This window comes from Pseudorca crassidens, chromosome 3 (assembly GCF_039906515.1).
Source record: "Pseudorca crassidens isolate mPseCra1 chromosome 3, mPseCra1.hap1, whole genome shotgun sequence".
Lineage (NCBI taxonomy): Eukaryota > Metazoa > Chordata > Mammalia > Artiodactyla > Delphinidae > Pseudorca > Pseudorca crassidens.
The window spans coordinates 141,281,947-141,300,705 of NC_090298.1; the positions used below are offsets into that span (position 1 = coordinate 141,281,947).

Sequence of the window (18,759 nt, forward strand, 5' to 3'; positions counted from 1 at the left end):
CTGTGAGTAAAGACAATTTTATTTCTTCTTTCCTAATCTGTATACTTTTTCTTGTCTAATAGCATTAGTTAGGACTTCCTGTACAATACTGAAAAGCACTGGTGAGAGAGGATGTCCTTGCCTTGCTCCTGATCTTAGTGGGAAAATTTTAAGTTTCTTACCATTAAGTATCAGAGGTTTTTTGTAGTTGTTCTTTATCAAGGTGAGGAAGTTTCCTCTTTAATCCTAGTTTGCTGAGGTTTTTTTTCTTTTCTTTTTTTTCTTTTTTACCATGAATAGGTGTTGGATTTTGTCAGACGGTTTTTCTGCATCTACTAATATGATCATATGATCATATGAAGAAAAAATTTCTTCTTTAGCCTGTTGATGTGGTGGATGACATTAGTTGGTTTTCAAATGTTGAACCAGATTTGCATACCTGGAATAAATTCCTCTTGGTCGTGGTGTATAATTCTTTTTATACATTGTTGGATTCAATTGCTAATATTTTGTTAAGGGTTTTTGTATCTATGTTCAATGAGAGCTATTAGTCTGTAGTTTTCTTTTCTTGTAATGTCTTTGTCTGGTTTTAGGGTATTAGGGTAATGCTGGCCTCAGAGAATGAGTTATTCCTCCTGCTGCTATCTTCTGTAGAGAACTGGTATAATTTCTTCCTTAAATGTTTAGTGGAATATACCAGTGAACCCATCTGAGTCTGGTGTTTTCTGATTTGGAAGGTTATTAATCAATTTCTTTAATAGATATAGGTCTATTCAGATAGTCTATTCATATATCTTTTATAACAAAAATTTAAAGTTTAAAAAGTGTTGGTTATCCCCAAATTACCCTATAAATTTAATAAATTCCAAACAAAAATGGTATTTTTTAAAGGAATGAGTAAGATGATTCAAACATTCCTTTGAAAGTGGAAAGGCTCAAGAATAACTTAAAGGGAAAACAAAAGACAAATAAGGAGGCTTTGCACTACCAAATATCAAGACAACTTCAGAGCTACAGTAATTAAAATATGTAGAAAATAGGCCCCGAATTATCTGGAAACTTAGTTTATGACACAGGTAGTTTTACACATAATTGGGTAGATCATTCAATAGTATTAAATGAGTTAACTCATTATTTGAGAGGAGTTTTTCCTTTCAGCAAAATTCTATGCAATTGAAAAGTTAGACCATTACATTTGGCACAAATCTAAGAAATTTGATAATATCCAGGTTTGCCAAAGTATAAGAAAACAGGTATTCTTAAACACTGTCCACATAAGAATATATATTACATCCATTTTGAAGTATAATTTGGTGGTTATATATCAACTAGTGATCTTAGTTGCAAGAAAAAGGGTAGCTCCTAGAATCTAGAGAAACTGAGAACCAAGTTTGGAGTCTACACAGCCAAAACTGATGCTCTAAACCATAGTGCACAACTGAATATGCGATTATCACTGTCAGTGGGCACAAACACCACAGCTTCCATGGCCAGCTATACCCTGTACCCTACTGCTACATGTAATTGCCATTGCTGCTGCTGTCTCACCAAAATGGAGTCTACCTTACCCTGCTTTTTCCCATCACCAGCTTCCAATTCAAAGTCTGGAAAAAGTACTTCTGACTGCTATAATCTAGGTTCTATGTCCAAGCATTAGGTGCAAAGGAGCCCGGGAATGTGAGTATCTGGCATTTCAGCTTTTTTTTTTTAGGAGGAAATAGATTGTATCTCCAAAGGTGGGAGTTTTACAAACATAGTTCTGGGTTTCAGACACTAGGATTGCACAAAGAATGACATTATGTCCACAACAGTGGTATACATTAAAATTATAAATACTTATTACTCTTTAACTCCAGAATTCCATTGTAAGGAACTTGTCCTAAAAACATATTCTTATGACCATGCAAGAGAGTTCATCACATCACAGTCTGTAATAGCAAAAAAATTAAAATCAATAAGGGAGAGGTTCAGAAGGAGAAAAATAAATACCGTATGCTAACACATATATATGGAATCTAAAAAAAAAAAAGTTCTGAAGAAACTAGGGGCAGGATAGGAATAAAGATGCAGACGTAGAGAATGGACTTGAGGACATGGGGAGGGGGAAGGATAAGCTGTGACGAAGTGAGAGTGGCATGGACTTATATATACTACCAAATGTAAAATAGACAGCTAGTGGGAAGCAGCCGCATAACACAGGGAGATCAGCTCGGTGCTTTACAACCACCTAGAGGAGAGGGATAGGGAGGGTGGGAGGGAGACGCAAGAGGAAGGAGATATAGAGGTATATGTATATGTATAGATGATTCACTTTGTTATGCAGCAGAAACTAACACAACATTGTAAAGCAATTATACTCCAATAAAGATGTTAAAATAAATAAATAAAGGGACTGGTTAAATAAATTATGGCATTTTTTATATGAGAATAACATGCAGCTGATAAAATATTTATTGAATGAATACTCACTGTGTGCCAGGAACCATGTTATGTACTGGGAATACCATGGTAAACAAAGTAGACAATAGTCTGAATGAGGTACCAATATTTTTTTAAATGCCTAAAATATATTAAGTGGTTTAAAAAATTACTATGACTCCACTGGGAAAAAAATTAGACATTTAGGTATGTTTGTGTACATACACAGAGAAAACTATTAGTTATCTCTGGAGAGCGGGAATGGACAGGGGTGCATTCTTTCTGATGTCCTGAGTTTTTTGCCTCTTTAAAATTTTAAAATAATTTTTATAATTTAAAATGGGGAAATTTTATTTTTTAAATGACACAAATTGTATACCTTAAAAAAAACCCCCGAGAACCCACTGGAGACTATAGGGTTTCCTTCTGGAGTGAAGAAAATGTTCTAAAATCTAAAACAATGGTGATTGTTAAACTACTCAGGAAATTTTAAGGGCAAATTTTATGTATGGTATGGAATTATATCTTAATAAAGCTGTTAAGGGGGAACGGGGCAAGTGATCTGCAGGCTTACATGGGAGCCGACCTTGATTTAAGATCCAAATTATCAATAGTTTGACATCTGATGTTTTAAATTAAAAATGTAGGTGAATTTTGCCTTCTACTCTAAAACATATCCATAGTTTTAGTTCCAAAAATCTTTATAAAAAATTAGCTTGGGTTGGAAGCCATTATTTATCCCCTGGTTCTCCCATTGCAGAGGGTATTTTGACATAACTTATCTCAGGAGGAAAGGATTCCTTAGAAAACCAATAATAAGAATTCTGTTTCTCCCTGAATAAATAATTAATGAGCACCTACTATGTTTGAGGCATTAAGTATGTGGCTGTGTCCAGCAGGGAACTTGCAATTTTGGGGAGAAGGGGTTGAGAAAGAGAAAGTGATTTAAAAAGTATTTTTAAAGTACATGATAGGGTTTAAAAAATAATTTTTGGATTAAAAAACACTGGTGAGTCTATTCTGATAAAAACACACATTTGAAAAATAGAATTATACTTTGCAATTTGCTTTTTTCCACTTAACTATTTCCAGCATCCCCAGAGGATGTTCCTTTGGAAACATGGTGAGAGGTTTGCAAGTTCACCCCAGGATTTTCAAGACTGACACTAGTGGTGGTAAATCTGCTCTATCAGTTAGCACCTGGTTGAACCTACCTCAGTTTCCTCATCTATCAAATAGGGATAATAATAGTACCTACACCTCATAGGGTTGCAGTGAAGATTACATGAGTTAATCCGTGCAAAGCACTCAACATGGTGCCTGGCATAAATACCAACTTTTCTTACTATGTGATGCTCACCATGATTAACATGGTCAGTTCTATGTACCAAACAGTCACTCTGAGTCAAAATACCAGCTCCTTGATGAGAAAGGCACAGAACCCAAACAAAGAAAGTCTTAAAGTTTTATTACTGCCAAGAAGGAAGCCCTGTAAAATTAAAGTTAAACTGTGCTTCCAATTAGGAAGACAATACTATTAAGAAATTAAACTCCTTTAATTAACTTATAAATCTAATGTAGTGGTTCTGAACCAGGGGCAATTTTGCCCCCCACAGGAGACATTTAGCAATATCTGGAGACATTTTTGGTAGTCACAAGTGAAGGGGCTGCTGCTACTGGCTGGCATCTAGTGGGTAGAGACCAAAGATGCTACTAAACATTCCACAGTGCACGGGACAGCTTCCCACAACAAAGAATTATCTGGCCCAAAGAAACCCTGATCTAATGCAATCCTTGATAAGATGATTCTAAAATTCACTTGGAGGACTAAATGGTCACAACAGACATGAACTTTTGGGGGGAAAAAAAAGTGAGAAGAGGTATTTGCTCGAATAGATACCAAAAAAAAAAAAAATACTATCAAACCACAAAAATAAGACAGTCAAATTCTGACATTGAGAATACACAAATCAATGAAACATAAAAGAAAACCCAGAAATAGATCCAAGTGCTTAAAATAATCTGGTATAAAAAATGTGTTTCAGATAAATGGAGAAAAATATTATTTAAGAAATGATTCCCAGACAAATGATTAAAATCATATATTATAAATTCTAATATCCAGAATGTTTCCCTCATACATCTGCAATCAGGATGCATCTAATAGTATATACATTTCATGCGGTAGTTTCTTTTTTCTTGAAAAGCTGTTCTTAAACTAACAGCAAGTCTTAGATTCAGTGTTGTCTTAGAAATAAGGCAATACAGTATATGGAAAATGGTAAGCATACTTCATGCTATATAAAGCATTTCAGATGAATTAAAGAAATAAATGTTAAAAATGAGATAGTCAATGAACAATAATAAGTAAATAATAGGAAAATAATCTCAGGACAGGAAATATCTTTCTCAACATAAAACAAAGAAAAAAATAAAGAAAAAAGATGCACAAATACACATGTAAAATGTAAAACTTCATTAAATAAAACATCACAAACTACAGATTTCTAAATTTAGTGCAATCCCAATTTTAAAAGTAAAAATTATTTGGAAGTTGACCAAGTGATTTTTAAAGTTATTTGAAAGAATAAATATGCAAAATTAGCCAGAAAAATTCTAAAAAAGAAGAGCAATGAAAAGTTTCCTCTGCTTATTATTAAAACAGCATGCAACAAGGTCAAAATACAAAGTCCACAAATAGACACGAAGGTTATTAGTTGATAAAGGTAATATTTCAAACCACTGGGGAAAAAGGACAGATAATTCAATAAATGATGTTGGGACAACTAGCTAACCATCTGGAGAGAAAAATATTAGATTACCATTCTATTCTTTTTTTTTTTCTATTCTTTTTTTGAAACTAATTCCAGGTGGATTAATGAAAAAAAATATTTATAATCTTAGGAGTGGGGAAAGTCTTTCTAAGTATGACAACAAAGACAGAAATCATAAAGGAAAAGGGTGACAGAATTGACTATGTAAAAATTTAAAACCTCTGTAAAGAAAACCAAAGAAATCAAAAGTGGGGAAAAATATGTAACATGTATGACACAGGGGTAGTTTCCTAGTACAAATTACTACAAACTGGCTGGCTTAAAACAACATCCTCTCACAGTTCTGGAGGCTCAGAAGTCCAAAATCAAGGTGTCTGCAGGACCATGTTCTCTCCAAGGCTCTAGGGGAGAATCTGTTCTGTGCCCTTCTCTTAGCTTCTGGTGTCACGAGCAATCCCTGGTGTTCCTTGATTTGCAGCTGCATAACTCCCTCTGTCTTCACATCTTCTTATAAGGATACTAGTCATATCGGACTAAGGGTCCACCCTACTCTATGATCTCATCTTCACTGATTACATCTGCAATGACTTGATTTTCAAATAAGGTCACATTCTGTAGTGGTGGTGGGGACTTCAACACATCTTTTTGGAGGACCCAATCCAACCTATAAAAAGTCTTTACTATGTGAGTAAAACTGACAAATTAGTAAACACACAAACAAACAGAAACCCAATAGGATAAGAACAGGCAATTCACGCACACACCCTATGTGTGTATATATGTGTATATATATATATATATATATATATATATATATATATATATACACACATACATACATATGGAGAGAGAGAGAGAGAGATCTCTAATAAACTTGGAAGACGTCCAGCTCTCCTACATGCCAAGCACACACTCTGATCTCCAACCTCACTAGCTGCTCCTCCTCCCCTTGCCTTCCCCTGGGCCAGGCACTGTGGCATGCTCTAGGGCTAGATCCTGGATGCTCTTCCTCTTGTACACTGTCAACCCAGATGAACTCTTCTAGGTCAATGACTTTACAACTTATGTGCTAATGACACCAAACTAGTCAGGACTTCTCCCCTGGCTTCCAAACTCAGTACAAACCTTATACCTTGCATCTCCAGTTGGCTCTCCCACCGGTATCTTAAATTTAACACCTTTTAAAGAGAAATCTTGAATCTTTCCTCCAACCCTGTTCCTCCCCAAGTCTTCCTCACTTCAGTGACTGACACCAACTTGCATCCAGCTGTTCAGGCCAAAACCAGGGCATCATTTTTGATTTCTCCCTTTCCCTCATTAACCACATCCAAAGATCAGGATTTACTTTATAAATGCCTTCCATATCTCTCCAGTCTTCCAGTTGCACCACCTACAAAGCTACAATTATCTCTGGTCTGGACTACTAATGAACCTCCAAGACTGATCTCCCTGATCCACTTTTGTCCCCTTATAGTAAGGTGAAGCTGGTTTGTTTGGGACAGTTTAGTTTTCACCTGTTGCTTGATACCCGGTCCAGTTAGTAACTCCTTTCATTTGCAAAAGAATCCCCATTTGGATGACAAATTATATGGTCACCTTGCCTTACAGTCTTTTCTTCTCACAGTAGCTAAAGTCACCTTTATTTTTTTTTTGCAGTACGTGGGCCTCTCACTCTTGTGGCCTTTCCTGTCACGGAGCACAGGCTCCGGACACGCAGGCTCAGCGGCCATGGCTCACGGGCCCAGCCGTTACGCGGCACGTGGGATCTTCCCGGACCGGGGCATGAACCCGTGTCCCCTGCATCGGCAGGCAGACTCTCAACCACTGCGCCACCAGGGAAGCCCCTAAAGTCACCATTTAAAAGTGTGAATCAGATCATGTTTTTCCCCCGCTAAAAACCCTTCAAAGATTTCTTATTACATAAGAATAAATCCAAGTTCCTTACTGTGGTCTAGAAGGTCCTATATAACCTAGCTCACCTACTTCTCATCTCTTCCAACTCTGTCCTTCACTCACATTCTAGCCCCACTGGCCTTTTGATTCTTCCAATTAGTCATGCCCCTTCCAAATTGCAAGCCTCTGTTTTTGCTGCACCCTTTACTGCTACTTTATTCCCCAAGATCTTCTCATAACAAATCTGTCATTTTGTTCTCTTATCAAACATTAACTCTTCAGAAAGGCCTTCTTTGAAGACGCAATCTAACGCTCCCAACCCCACCCAAATTATTCTCTATTACATTGTTCACTTATTTGTTAGTTTATTGCTCTTATTTCCTCACTAGAATGTAGGTCCATTGTCATCCTGTTCACCTTTGGTACCCAAGGTCAGAGCATGTGCTCAATATGTATTTAATGAGAGAATGAATCACAATCCACAACCATAGAAAAAATTAAAACCATGACAGCTCACAGAATCTGGCTATCAAATCAGCAAATATTAAAAGAACAAAAATTCCTTACTTTTCTTCCTAACACTCTGAAATGACATTTATGTGATTGTTTATTCTTTGTCTCCCTCTGACTAAAGTGAAATCTCCACAAAAACAGGGACTTGGTTTTGTTACACAGCCATATTCTTAGCAACTACAAGAGTGCCTGGCATATAGTAAGTGCTCAATAAATATTTACATACTGAATAAATTGACAGGATCTAGGGGTAGATATTGACTAGGTAGTGGAGAAAGGGGTACGGTGAAAATATAATTGGTGCACGATTTCTGTAGGAAATATGACAATATATATCAAAAGCCCTCCAAAGAGGGCATACCTTTAGACTCAGCAATCTCACTTCTAAGAGGAACTTATCCTAAACAAACAAACAAACAAACAAAGGTACAAAGATTATTTATGAGGAAATTTCTGAGTTGTTTATAATAGAGAAAATTTAGAAATGGCAGCATAATATCCATTTATAGGAAAAGAGAAATGTAATTATAAATCTGTACAATGAAATACATTAAAAATATTGGTGATGTGTATTTATTGATGCAGAAAGAGATAAAAAGTATATTAAAAGAAAAGGCAAACTGAAAACAATGAAGTATAGCAAGACTTCATTTTTGCAAAAACATATGGGGATGACACATGGCTATGTATGAGTGCACACTGGTATTTACAAATAAAAGTTTAGCCAGGCATACTTCAAAATGTTAACATTGGTTATTTTTGGATAGCGAGATTAAGGGCAATTAAATTTTTTTCTATATACATTTCTCAATTTTTTGTAATTAGGGCAACCAAAATTATCTGAATATGTTCTGCTTTTATAAGTAGGGGGGAAAAAAAGCAATAAATATTATAAAAAAACACAGACACATTTCATCAACTTACTGAAGACTAAAGCCCAGGTTAAGAGCCAGAAGTTCAGAAACATCAACTTCAGCATTGGAGATGGGTTTCTGATTTCCTGAATTCAAGCAAGTTGTTTCCCCTCAGTCAATATTTGTAAAAAAGAAAAAAAAATTACAAAACTTGTTTCTTTCATTTCATTGCTTCCCAAGCTTGAGAAACAGCACAAAGTGTAGCAAAAGCTATCGTTTATGCTGGCATTTTCCTTGCATTGCTTCATTAAAAACCTTCTAATGGTCCTGCCAGGTAGGTATTAATGTTCTCAAATGCAAAATCTGAGAGAGATGACAGAACTTGCCAAAGCTCACACAGCTGTTGGGGGCAGGGGCGGGGGCGGGGGGGAGGTGGGGGAGTTCCGAGTTCCGTATTTAAACAGAGGTTTCTCTGACCTCAGGGCCTTGAGAAAAAGCTGGACAAAGGCGCTTGAGGCTTTATAACCTTGCTCTCTCAATGCCTCTGATCTTTTGTGTGGTTATCATACCACCCTTATCTAACTTGCAAGAAAGATAAAAGGAGAACTAGCCCAGAGTTTTTAGAAAGGTGGAGTAAGTCTCTGGAGAAGCAAGATTTACACTGGGTACTACTCTGGAACTTGCCCTTCATTTCTCTTCAATTCGAAAAGCTCCAAATCAAAATGCTTGGTTGGGTGGTCACAAGGGAGGGGAGGGGGGCAGTTTGAGAGTGCCCCTATGTATGTGTGTGAAGGGTCACAACACACGCGACAGATTGGGATAAGGATGACATCTGGGCACCTGAAGAAGGAAGCTGACCCAGGATGAGGGAAGATGGATACCACTTGGGAGCAAAGGACAAAGTTAGTAGGAAGGACAAATTAAAGGGGGATTGAGAGAAGGAGGAATAGGAAAGAGGAGGAACTGGGAGGAGATGCAGTTGGGAGTTATTCTGCAGTATTTTTTTCTTCCACCTCTTTTCTTTCTATATTCTTTCCCTTGATTATCTCGGTCACAATTAGACCTTCGATGCTCCTTTCTGTTTAGATGGTTACCAAATCTTTCCAGTCCTGACTTTTCTCCAGAGTTCAAGTCCTCTGTCGTTCAAACTGAATGCAGCATTCCCTCCACCCCAAGCCTGCTCCTACTGTATTTGCTCTCATCGTCAAACATCCATCTGAACTGCTCGCTCTCCCATTCCGTCAACCATTCTTTCATCCAACAAATATTTATTGTGGATCTAGTATGTCCCTCACACTGTCACAGCACTAGGGACATCCATTCACTTCCCAAGTTGGGTCACTTTTACCTTGAAAATCTTTTGTCTGTCCATCTCATCTAAATTCTTTACTGAAATTTATTGAGGATCCCTCTTGCTTGAATCATGGCAACATAGCACTATAAGTTAATTGGTTTTGCATGTCATTTATTCTACAGTGACCTCCTAGATTTAGCACTATACCTCAAGTGGCTCACAGTGGAGGCTTAGGGACTACAAACAATGGGAAGGGGATTGGAGAAGCAGAAGCTAGATTTGTCTTGATGAAGTATTTGCAAAGGAAGAAAGGGGTTTACAAATAACATCAGTGTGACAATTCTGTTATTTCTGGGGTGTGGCTTTGGGAGGCTGGGAAGATTGTTGGAAGTCTGATGCTGGGAGTCTCCTGATAGAAAGCCTTGCCCACCTCCCATCCCTTGAGTACTCAATAGCCACTTGTTGATTATATCACCTTCTATGACAGAAGCCGCGAATGTTGTGTTCTCCATCGCATCCCCAGCTCTTAGAACATCAGGCCCATAGTAGGGGTTCAATAAATACCTGTGGAGGATTCTAGAAAGGCAGGGACCATAGATGTTTTATTCACTACCTTAGGAAGAAGGACAAAGAGCCTGAGGGAAAAAGAAATCGTGCAAGATGTTTCCCTCCTTATTCCTTTAGAGCCTGGTAAATGTTTCCTAAGAGAAATAAACGGCCCTCCTGCACAACTCCAAAATCGGGCCCCTCGCTCGGCTGCCAGGCCCTGGAGCGCGGCCACCATCTGGCCCAGGCCCCAGCTTCCCTCCCTCCCCGCCCGGGCTCCTGTTACCTCCCTGCATACATCTGTACCCACCACAAGCCAAACAATTACACGCTCCCGCGTCCCCGCCTCGAGGTCCGGGACTACCCCTAGGACCCTGCGTGCCCCCGGGCCCCCCGGCCGCCACCCCCGCCAAGGCTCGGGGAAGCGCACGCCCCGGCCTGAGACCGCCGCCCGCTGTGGGCTCCTGCACCCCCCGCACCCGGACCTCGTCCATGTGCTCGGCGGCCACTCTCCAGCCTCAGCCCGCTCGGGCTTGAGTGCGGAGCCCGGGAGGCCCGGCTCCCGACCCAGGCCAGCCGCACTCCTCAGGGTAGAACACGACAGGAAGGCGGCAAGGCGGGAAGCGGTTGCAGCTGTGAGGCGCCCAGGGTCGGGCGGCGGGGCCGCCGGAGCCAGCGGGCCGGGCCGAGGGTGGCCCGAGCGGAGGCGGCGCTCCGGTCGCGGCGGGGCTCGGGAAGCGGCGGCTCGCTCACTCACCACGGTCCGGCGGGGCAGCGCGCCGGTGGTCCGGGACAGGGCCCGGCGGAGCCTCCGCGCCCGGCCCGAGCGGGTCCCCCCGGAGCTCTCGGAGCCGCTGTCGTCCGAGATCACGATGAAGTCCTCCATGGCTGCGGGTCCCGGCCGAGCCAGCGCGCGGACGGCCGGCAACCCGGGAGGCGGCAGCGGCGGCGTTGACTTCGGTTACTACTGCTGAGGCGGCGGCGGCGACGGCGACGACAACCGGGGCCATCACCCCGACTGCCCCGCCCCGATCCCCGCCCCGTCGGCCCCTTCCCGCCCCTCCGGAGCACCGCCCCCTGGCGGCTGGCGGCGGGCGGCAGGCGGCGGGCGGCTAGCGGCCGGTAGGGCCGCGGTCACGGCTTTTGGCGGTGGCACTCGTTCTCCCTTCCCGGAAAGCGAGAGAAAATCAAGTCGCAGCCGGCTTGGGCCGGTGTTGGGGACGGCCGTGCGGGACGCTGAGGCTGTGAGGGCTTCCCCTGCTGCTTCTGACTCAAGTGTGAAGTGAGGTGTGAACAGGCCTCTCTGACCCAGACAGCCTCGACATACTCACCCGAAGAGCGTCCCTTTTCTGCACACGTGCAAGTACCTTTGTAGGATCATTTCCTAGAAGTGGAATTACTAGGTCGAAGGCGCTGTTTCTGTTCTGATAAATGATGCCAAATTACTAAATTGTACCAATTTGTGGTTTCACCAACAATATATGTCACTCAGGAATTTAAACTGAGATTTAGAGATTTGTTCAGTTGGTAGCAGGATCAGAGACTGAAAAAAATGCACAAAGAGAAGCGATGAAGGAGCAGACATTATATTTACAGGTTATGAATAAGAAAAAAAGATACACCCAGTGGAGGGAGAAGCGGTAGGTAGTTGGTTGTTGAGCAGGAACGTTAAAATCAGGATAGGATCTGTGTTACAATAAATGGGGTATTGACCAAATCTTGCTGCCCAGGCTCTAGCAATTTGGCAGAATGTATTAACAGAGCTCAAGGAAAATGTGTTTATCGGAAAGGGGATTGGTTCCTAAAGGAATGGTTGTCAGGTGCTATCTAAGCACTGCTTAGAGCAGCGATTCTCAAACTTTAGTGAGCATCAGAATCACCCAGAAGGCTTGTTAAAACACAGATTGCTGGGCCACACCCCAGGATTTCTGACTTAGTAGGTTTATGAGGTGGGGCCACCCAGTTTTCATTTCTAACAGGTTCCCAGGTGATGTTGATGCTGCTCTTGTGGGGACCACGCATTGAAAACCTCAGATCAATGGCCAACAGATTTCAGATGTTCTGGTGGTATGTTTGAAATCATCCTTGTTGTGAAGGGATTCATTAAGTTGTTTGTCTTCACCAAATGCCATTAAACATTTAGTTTATTTAACTTCTTTTTTGGGCTTCTGTGGCTCAGCACCTTTGTTACCACTTCTTTTCATTCTTAGCTGACTCCTGCTCCTCTAACTCACTCCTTAAATCATGGTGTTCCTCATGACCTTCCCATACTTCTCCCTACACAGTCTCAATCGTTTCCATGCTTTAATGATAATTTTTATGCTGGTGACCCCCATATGTTTATCCCCAGCCCAGCCCTGTCCTCAAAGCTCCGGATATATATATCCAAATGTCTGTTGAACCTCATAGGCATCTCAAGTTGAATATGTCCAAAACTGAACTCAACCTCCATCCCCCTACCTGGCCCTCCAAAAATAAAGCCTGCTTCTTCTCTATGTTCCCTACTTTAGTGACTGGTGGTACTACCAGCCAGCAATGGCACAGCTTTATGCTCTCAACAAATCCTGTCTCTTTTACCCCCTAAATATTTCTTGTACTCACTTGCTTCTTTTGGTCTCTGCTCTTATGATTCTAGGCAAGCTAAGATCACCTCTAGTCTAGTCAGTAGTCATAGTCTCCTATCCAGTCTTCCTGAACCTATTCTTGTCCTATTTCATTCCTTCCTCCACACTCAGCCAGAGTGCTCTTTAAGAAAGTATGTAATGAACCCCTTCAGTGGCTTCCTAATAACACTATGCCTTCGTGTGCTCAGGTTGCCATGACAAAATACCATAGACTGGTGGCTTAAACAACAGAAATTTATTTTCTCACGGTCCTGGAGGCTGGGAATTCCAAGATTAAGGTGCTGACCAATTCAGTTCCCAGTGAAGACTCTTCCCTTGGGTTGCAGATTTCTCAGTATAACTTTAAATGGCCTTTCCCCAGTGGGTGCATGCAGGGAGAGGGGAGGGTGAGGGTGAGGATTAATGGCCTTCTTATAAGGGCACTAATCCTATCATGAGGATACCCTCATGCCCTCATGCCCTACTCTAATCTAACCTTAATTACCTTCCAAAGACCACATCTCCAGATACCATTACATTGTGGGGTTAGAGTTTCACCATATGAATTTTGGAAGAACACAAACATAACATGCCATGAACTTCTAAATATAAGGACAAATATAAATAATATGTATTTTGTGTAGATTATATTAATGTTATTTTATATAGTAAATATATGATATGTTTACATATAGTAAATATATGATTTCACTGTAAGTAAATTTTACCTTAAAAAAAAAGAAATGGTAAAAATTTTTGAGGTTTATGATATGCATGCTATAGTGTTAAGGAGTGAAGTGTAATGAAGTCTGCAAATTACTTTGAAATGCATCAAAAATAAGATGGATAAATGTATAGAAAGATAGATGTGGGTAAATAAATATAATAAAACATTAACATTGTCAAATACATGGTCGTTATATGGGTGTTCACTTTTACCTTTTATGTATATTTAGATGTTTTTATATTATGTTGAGAAAAAAATTAAGAAACAATTATAATTTTACCACTTTTTTTTTTTTTTTTTTTTTTTTTTGCGGTACGCGGGCCTCTCACTGCTGTGACCTCTCCTGTTGTGGAGCACAGGCTCCGGATGCGCAGGCTCAGTGGCCATGGCTCACAGGCCCAGCCACTCTGCAGCATGTGGGATCCTCCCGGACCGGGGCACGAACCCGTGTTCCCCGCATCGGCAGGCGGACTCTCAACCACTGCGCCACCAGGGAGGCCCTACCACTATTTTAAAAACTTAAACAAAAGAGATTATAATGAACCCCGTGTACCCATCATCCAGCTTTAAGAATTATCAATCTTGTTCTGTTTATATTCCCACGCACTGTCTCACCTCTACCTTCCTGAATTATTTTAAGGTAAATATCAGACATCACATTGTTTATTCTGCAGACATTTCAGTTTGTATCTTTAAAAGATAAGGAATCTACATTCATCAAATTATTGTTGAGCATATATGCTGTACTCGAGGGATACAATAGTGAACAACATAGACATGGTCTCTGATCCATGGTGCTTATAGTTTATGGGGAAGACAATAAACTAGTAAATAATTATAGATTATGATAAGTATATAGCCAGTTTGTAAAGTCTTCACTTGTGAGATATAAATATGAAGCGATTTAATTTGTTTCCCCTATAACCATTACCACTGTCTTTAGAAATTCACTTAACTCTGTTGAACGGATTCCCTTAAGAATATTCTACTCTGGTCCCATAATTGCAGTCACTTTCAGTAACTAATACAGTACCATTCCAAGTATTATGACTTAGGCCTGCCCGTTTAAAATCTTTAATCTCTTATTTAATTCATAGCTCTTCCCGTTCTCCTGGTGCAGGTGGACTTGTGGCTACAACAGTTCTTAGTGGAGGGAGTGGTAATGTCACTCCCTTTCTTTCTGCTTGGCTCTGCTCCTAAGTAAGGATGAGGAGGAGGGAGAAAGAATGTTCTCTGCAAGACTGTCCATGAAGAGTTATCTGTTCTTTTTCTTCTGGTTGTTGCTACTTCAGTAACGGTTCTCCCAATGTGTCAGGAGTCCGGATGCCAGCTCTCTTACTTGGAATGGGCACATTGTTGCTCTCTGGGGCCTCCCCTGTGCACTCTCTAATGTAGGAGAGGTCAATCTAAACCCTTTCTCCCAGACATCCCCACCAGTCCCTGCCAGGGGCAGTCTAACATATAGCCTTTTGTTGTTGGGGGATCTTTGTCTGGAGGGGCTTCTTGGGGAGTGCCAGCAAGGGCCTTAAGCCTCAGCCACCTTCTGTGCTCTCCAGTTGACTCACCCATGGAGAATTTACGTGCATAACTCAAGGAGGAAGGGAATGCAGGCAGCTCCCATCTTGGTGCTCTTCTCTTAGCATCAACTAGCTCTCTCCTCCCTTCCTTCACCCCTAGGGGCATCAGGGGCTCATGCAGGGCAATAGTTCCGTGACTTTCAGACAAGTTCTCAGCTTGGGGAGTGGAGAGAGGAGTAGTTTACTGCCCTTTAAACTTGTGGGAAGGGAATGGGAGAACAAGATGAATGGCCTCCATCCTCTTTAGCTAGAGAAAAGCAATGGATGGTTGCCATCTACAATAAGTAATGTTCATTCATGGATTTATGAACAAATTGGAAAAAAATTCAAATATCTACTTCTGTTGCAGAATTTATGATAAAGTGATTAATATTAGTAACTGACTTTCAAACACACAAATAGTGATAAGACTTCAGGGGTACAACAGTGTTCCGATTGTATATATCTTTCTCATCAGCCATCCTGCCTGAAACTCAGGAAATATAGGGTCCCTGGTTGTATAATATGAATACACTTGAAAAGTTCCTTGTCCTTATCTGGCAACCCAGATGGATGAATACCACCCCGAAGTTGCCTTTCTTAAAACCATTAAGTAGTGTCACTTATGTTTTCTTGGCCATCCTGCATCTGTCTTGAAACAGGCTGCTACCCAAGACTTCCCAAGTTTATGATGATGTTTTTTTCAGAAATTAGTATGTATGTGTATTTTTCTTTTTCCTCTGGATGACTTATATTATTTTTTCCAGATTTATTGAAATATAATTGACATATAACATTGTGTAAGTATTAGGTGTACAGTGTGATGTTTTTATATATGTATATATTGGGAAATGTTTACCACAATAAGGTTAGTTAATACATCCTTTATCTCACATAATTACCATTTTGTTGTTGTTGTTATGGTGAGAACAGTAAAGCAACATTTAAGTATATAATACAGTATTATTATCTATAGTCATCATGCTGTACATTAGATCCCTGGAACTTATTCATCTTATAACTGAAAGTTTGTACCCTTTGACCAACATCTTCCCATTCCCCCCACCAACCCCCAGACCCTGGTAACCACCATTCTACTCTCGTTTTCTCTGAGTTTTGCATTTCTAGATTCACGTATGAGTGAGATCATATAGTATTTGTCTTTCTCTGTCTGAATTATTTCACTTGGGAAAATGCCCTCAAGGTCTAACCATATGGCCACAAATGGTAGGATTTCCTTTTTTTTATGGCTGAATAATATTTGCATGTATATTTTTCAAGGTGACACTTCTTCATAGACTTATTCCCCTCAACTCATACATAAATTGGGAGGATAATGCAGTCATTTATTCCTCAAATGGATACTCTATTTAATGAGTGCCTACTAGGTACCAGGCACCTTGTTAGGGGCTGGGGATGCAACTGTGAGCAGGACAGCCCTGGCCTCTATCACAGAGCTTAGCAGTGAAGAAGGTATCCCTTGCTTGTGAATGAAGAAAACAAATCCTGATCCCTTACTTTCTTCTTCTAAAATAATTTTTAATTAAACATTTATAGTACATGAAAAAAATGTGCAAATGCAAATCAAAACCACAATGAGATAACATTTCACACCCATAGGGTGGCTTATTATTAGAAAAAAAAAGGGAAAAACAAGTTTTGGCAAGGATGTGGAGAAATTGGAACCCTCATGCATTGCTGGTGGGAATGTAAAATGGTGCAGCTGCTGGGGAGAACAGTTTGGCAGTTCCTCAAAAAGTTAGAATTACCATATGATCCAGCAATTTGACTCCTAGATATTTTCCCAAAAGCCTTGAGAGCAGGGACTCAAACAGATACTTATCCACCAATCTACAGAGCATTATTCATAATAGCCAAAGGTAGAAATCACCCAAGGATTCATCAGCAGATGAATGGTATATCCACACAGTGGAATTCTATTCAGCCTTAAAAAGGATGGAAATTATGACATATGCTACACCATGGATGAAAGTTTAGGAAACTATGCTAAATATAATAAGCCAGTCACAAAGAGACAAATATTTTATGATTCTACTTACGTAAGTTACCTAGAATAGGTAAATTCATAGAGACAGAAAAATAGAGGTTATCAGGGGTTGGGGGAAGGGAAATGGGGAGTTATTTAATGGGTACAGAGTTTCTATTTGGGATGATGAAAAAGTTCTAGAAGTTGAGAGTGCTGATGGTTGCATAATATTGTGACCGTACTGTGCCACTGAATTGAACATTAAAAATGGCTGTAATGTAAATTTTATGTATATTTTAACCACAATAAAAATATGTGAATACTTTCCTTTTATTAAAAAATTCAAACGTTATAGACAAGGTGGCCTCTTTGACCACCTCCTCCATCCTGATTCTGGTTCCTCCTCTTCAGTGCTGCTGTGTTTACCCCTCTAGAGTTTTTTTTTTTTTTTAACATTTACCTATATTCATATGTACTTATTCAAAATGACATGTATTTTCAGCTTTATCCAAAAAGCATGTCTGCTTTAGTATGGAGATTTGAAACCATGATTTGCAGTAAAAATGTTCTAAGCAACAGGGCTTCCTTACTTATTAATGGGGACTTTTTTAGTGGATATACATCTTTAAAAGGTTTTTTTATTTTTATTTTTTTCATTGTGGCAAGTCAGTGCCTGCAGACCCACTTTTGTTTATGCTAAAGCTGTCCAGCTCAGGTTTCTCTCCTGCCTAGGGAACACTCTGTTCCCCTTGCTGGATTCTAGGTATAAACTCCCAGTTTTGGGTCACTCCTCGATTTTGCACTGGACTGCTTTAGTAGGCAGCCTCTCAGTGTGCATAACTTTATTTAAATCATTTTCTTATCCTTTCCTTGTTTCCATTCCAGCTTCTAGTTTGCTGAGATATCAAATAGATGTCAGAGTTTATATTAAAATTTTGTGTTACTGTGTTCAAAGATGATGCATCCTCATTTTGAGAAAATTAAGGCAATTTAGAATGGTTACAAAACAGAATGTGTAATAACATTGCACTTTGATAATATCTTTCCAGACATTTCTTAATGTCAATACCCACAGGTGCCAACATACAATTTTATATAAATGGGATCATAGTATGCACATTGTACTGCAATTGGGCTTTCTTAAATTAAAAAAAAAAGTCCTTACAGTTTTCTCTGTCAGTGGTTATAGATCTACAATATCCATTTTTTGACTCATGATAATATTTTTAAAATAGTATGAGATTTGCTCTTATTTTATAGAAAAGCACAAAGAAGCAAACATTCTCCCATCCCTGATAACCTGTAGGGAACAGTTTGTTAAATTAAAAGAAACAAATCTATGAGATTAGAAAATTCATGCTACGAAAAGTTACCAAATAAAAAGTGAATGTTGAGAGCCACCCTCCCTTTCCTTGTTCATCTTCCCAAGGCTAAAATGCCTTTCTTAGTTTCTTGTGAATCCTTCAAAACATACAAACGTATTTATATATACTTATTTCTATCTTTCTATCTCCTTTTTGTCTGTTTTTAACACAAAAGATCATAGTATACACAGTTATTTACTTTGCTTTTTCATTTAATATGTTATGGGGATAGTTCCCTAACTGTAAGGTAT

At 39.9% G+C, this 18,759-nt stretch overlaps 1 protein-coding gene across 3 annotated transcripts in view; it reads right to left on the reverse strand.

The window, feature by feature from the left end:
* The window catches only part of SIMC1 (SUMO interacting motifs containing 1), a 95,800-nt gene extending 84,516 nt beyond the window's left edge, over positions 1-11,284 (reverse strand). For 2 of the 3 annotated variants that reach the window (XM_067732783.1, XM_067732780.1), the window contains exon 1: positions 11,029-11,284. In XM_067732783.1, coding sequence (XP_067588884.1) covers positions 11,029-11,157 — 129 coding nt within the window. In that variant the 5' untranslated portion in view covers positions 11,158-11,284. Of the gene's footprint in view, positions 1-8,501; positions 8,646-11,028 lie in introns of those variants that run through there. The other variant, XM_067732781.1, reaches the window with a different exon arrangement.
* Between the last annotated feature and the right edge of the window lie 7,475 nt (positions 11,285-18,759).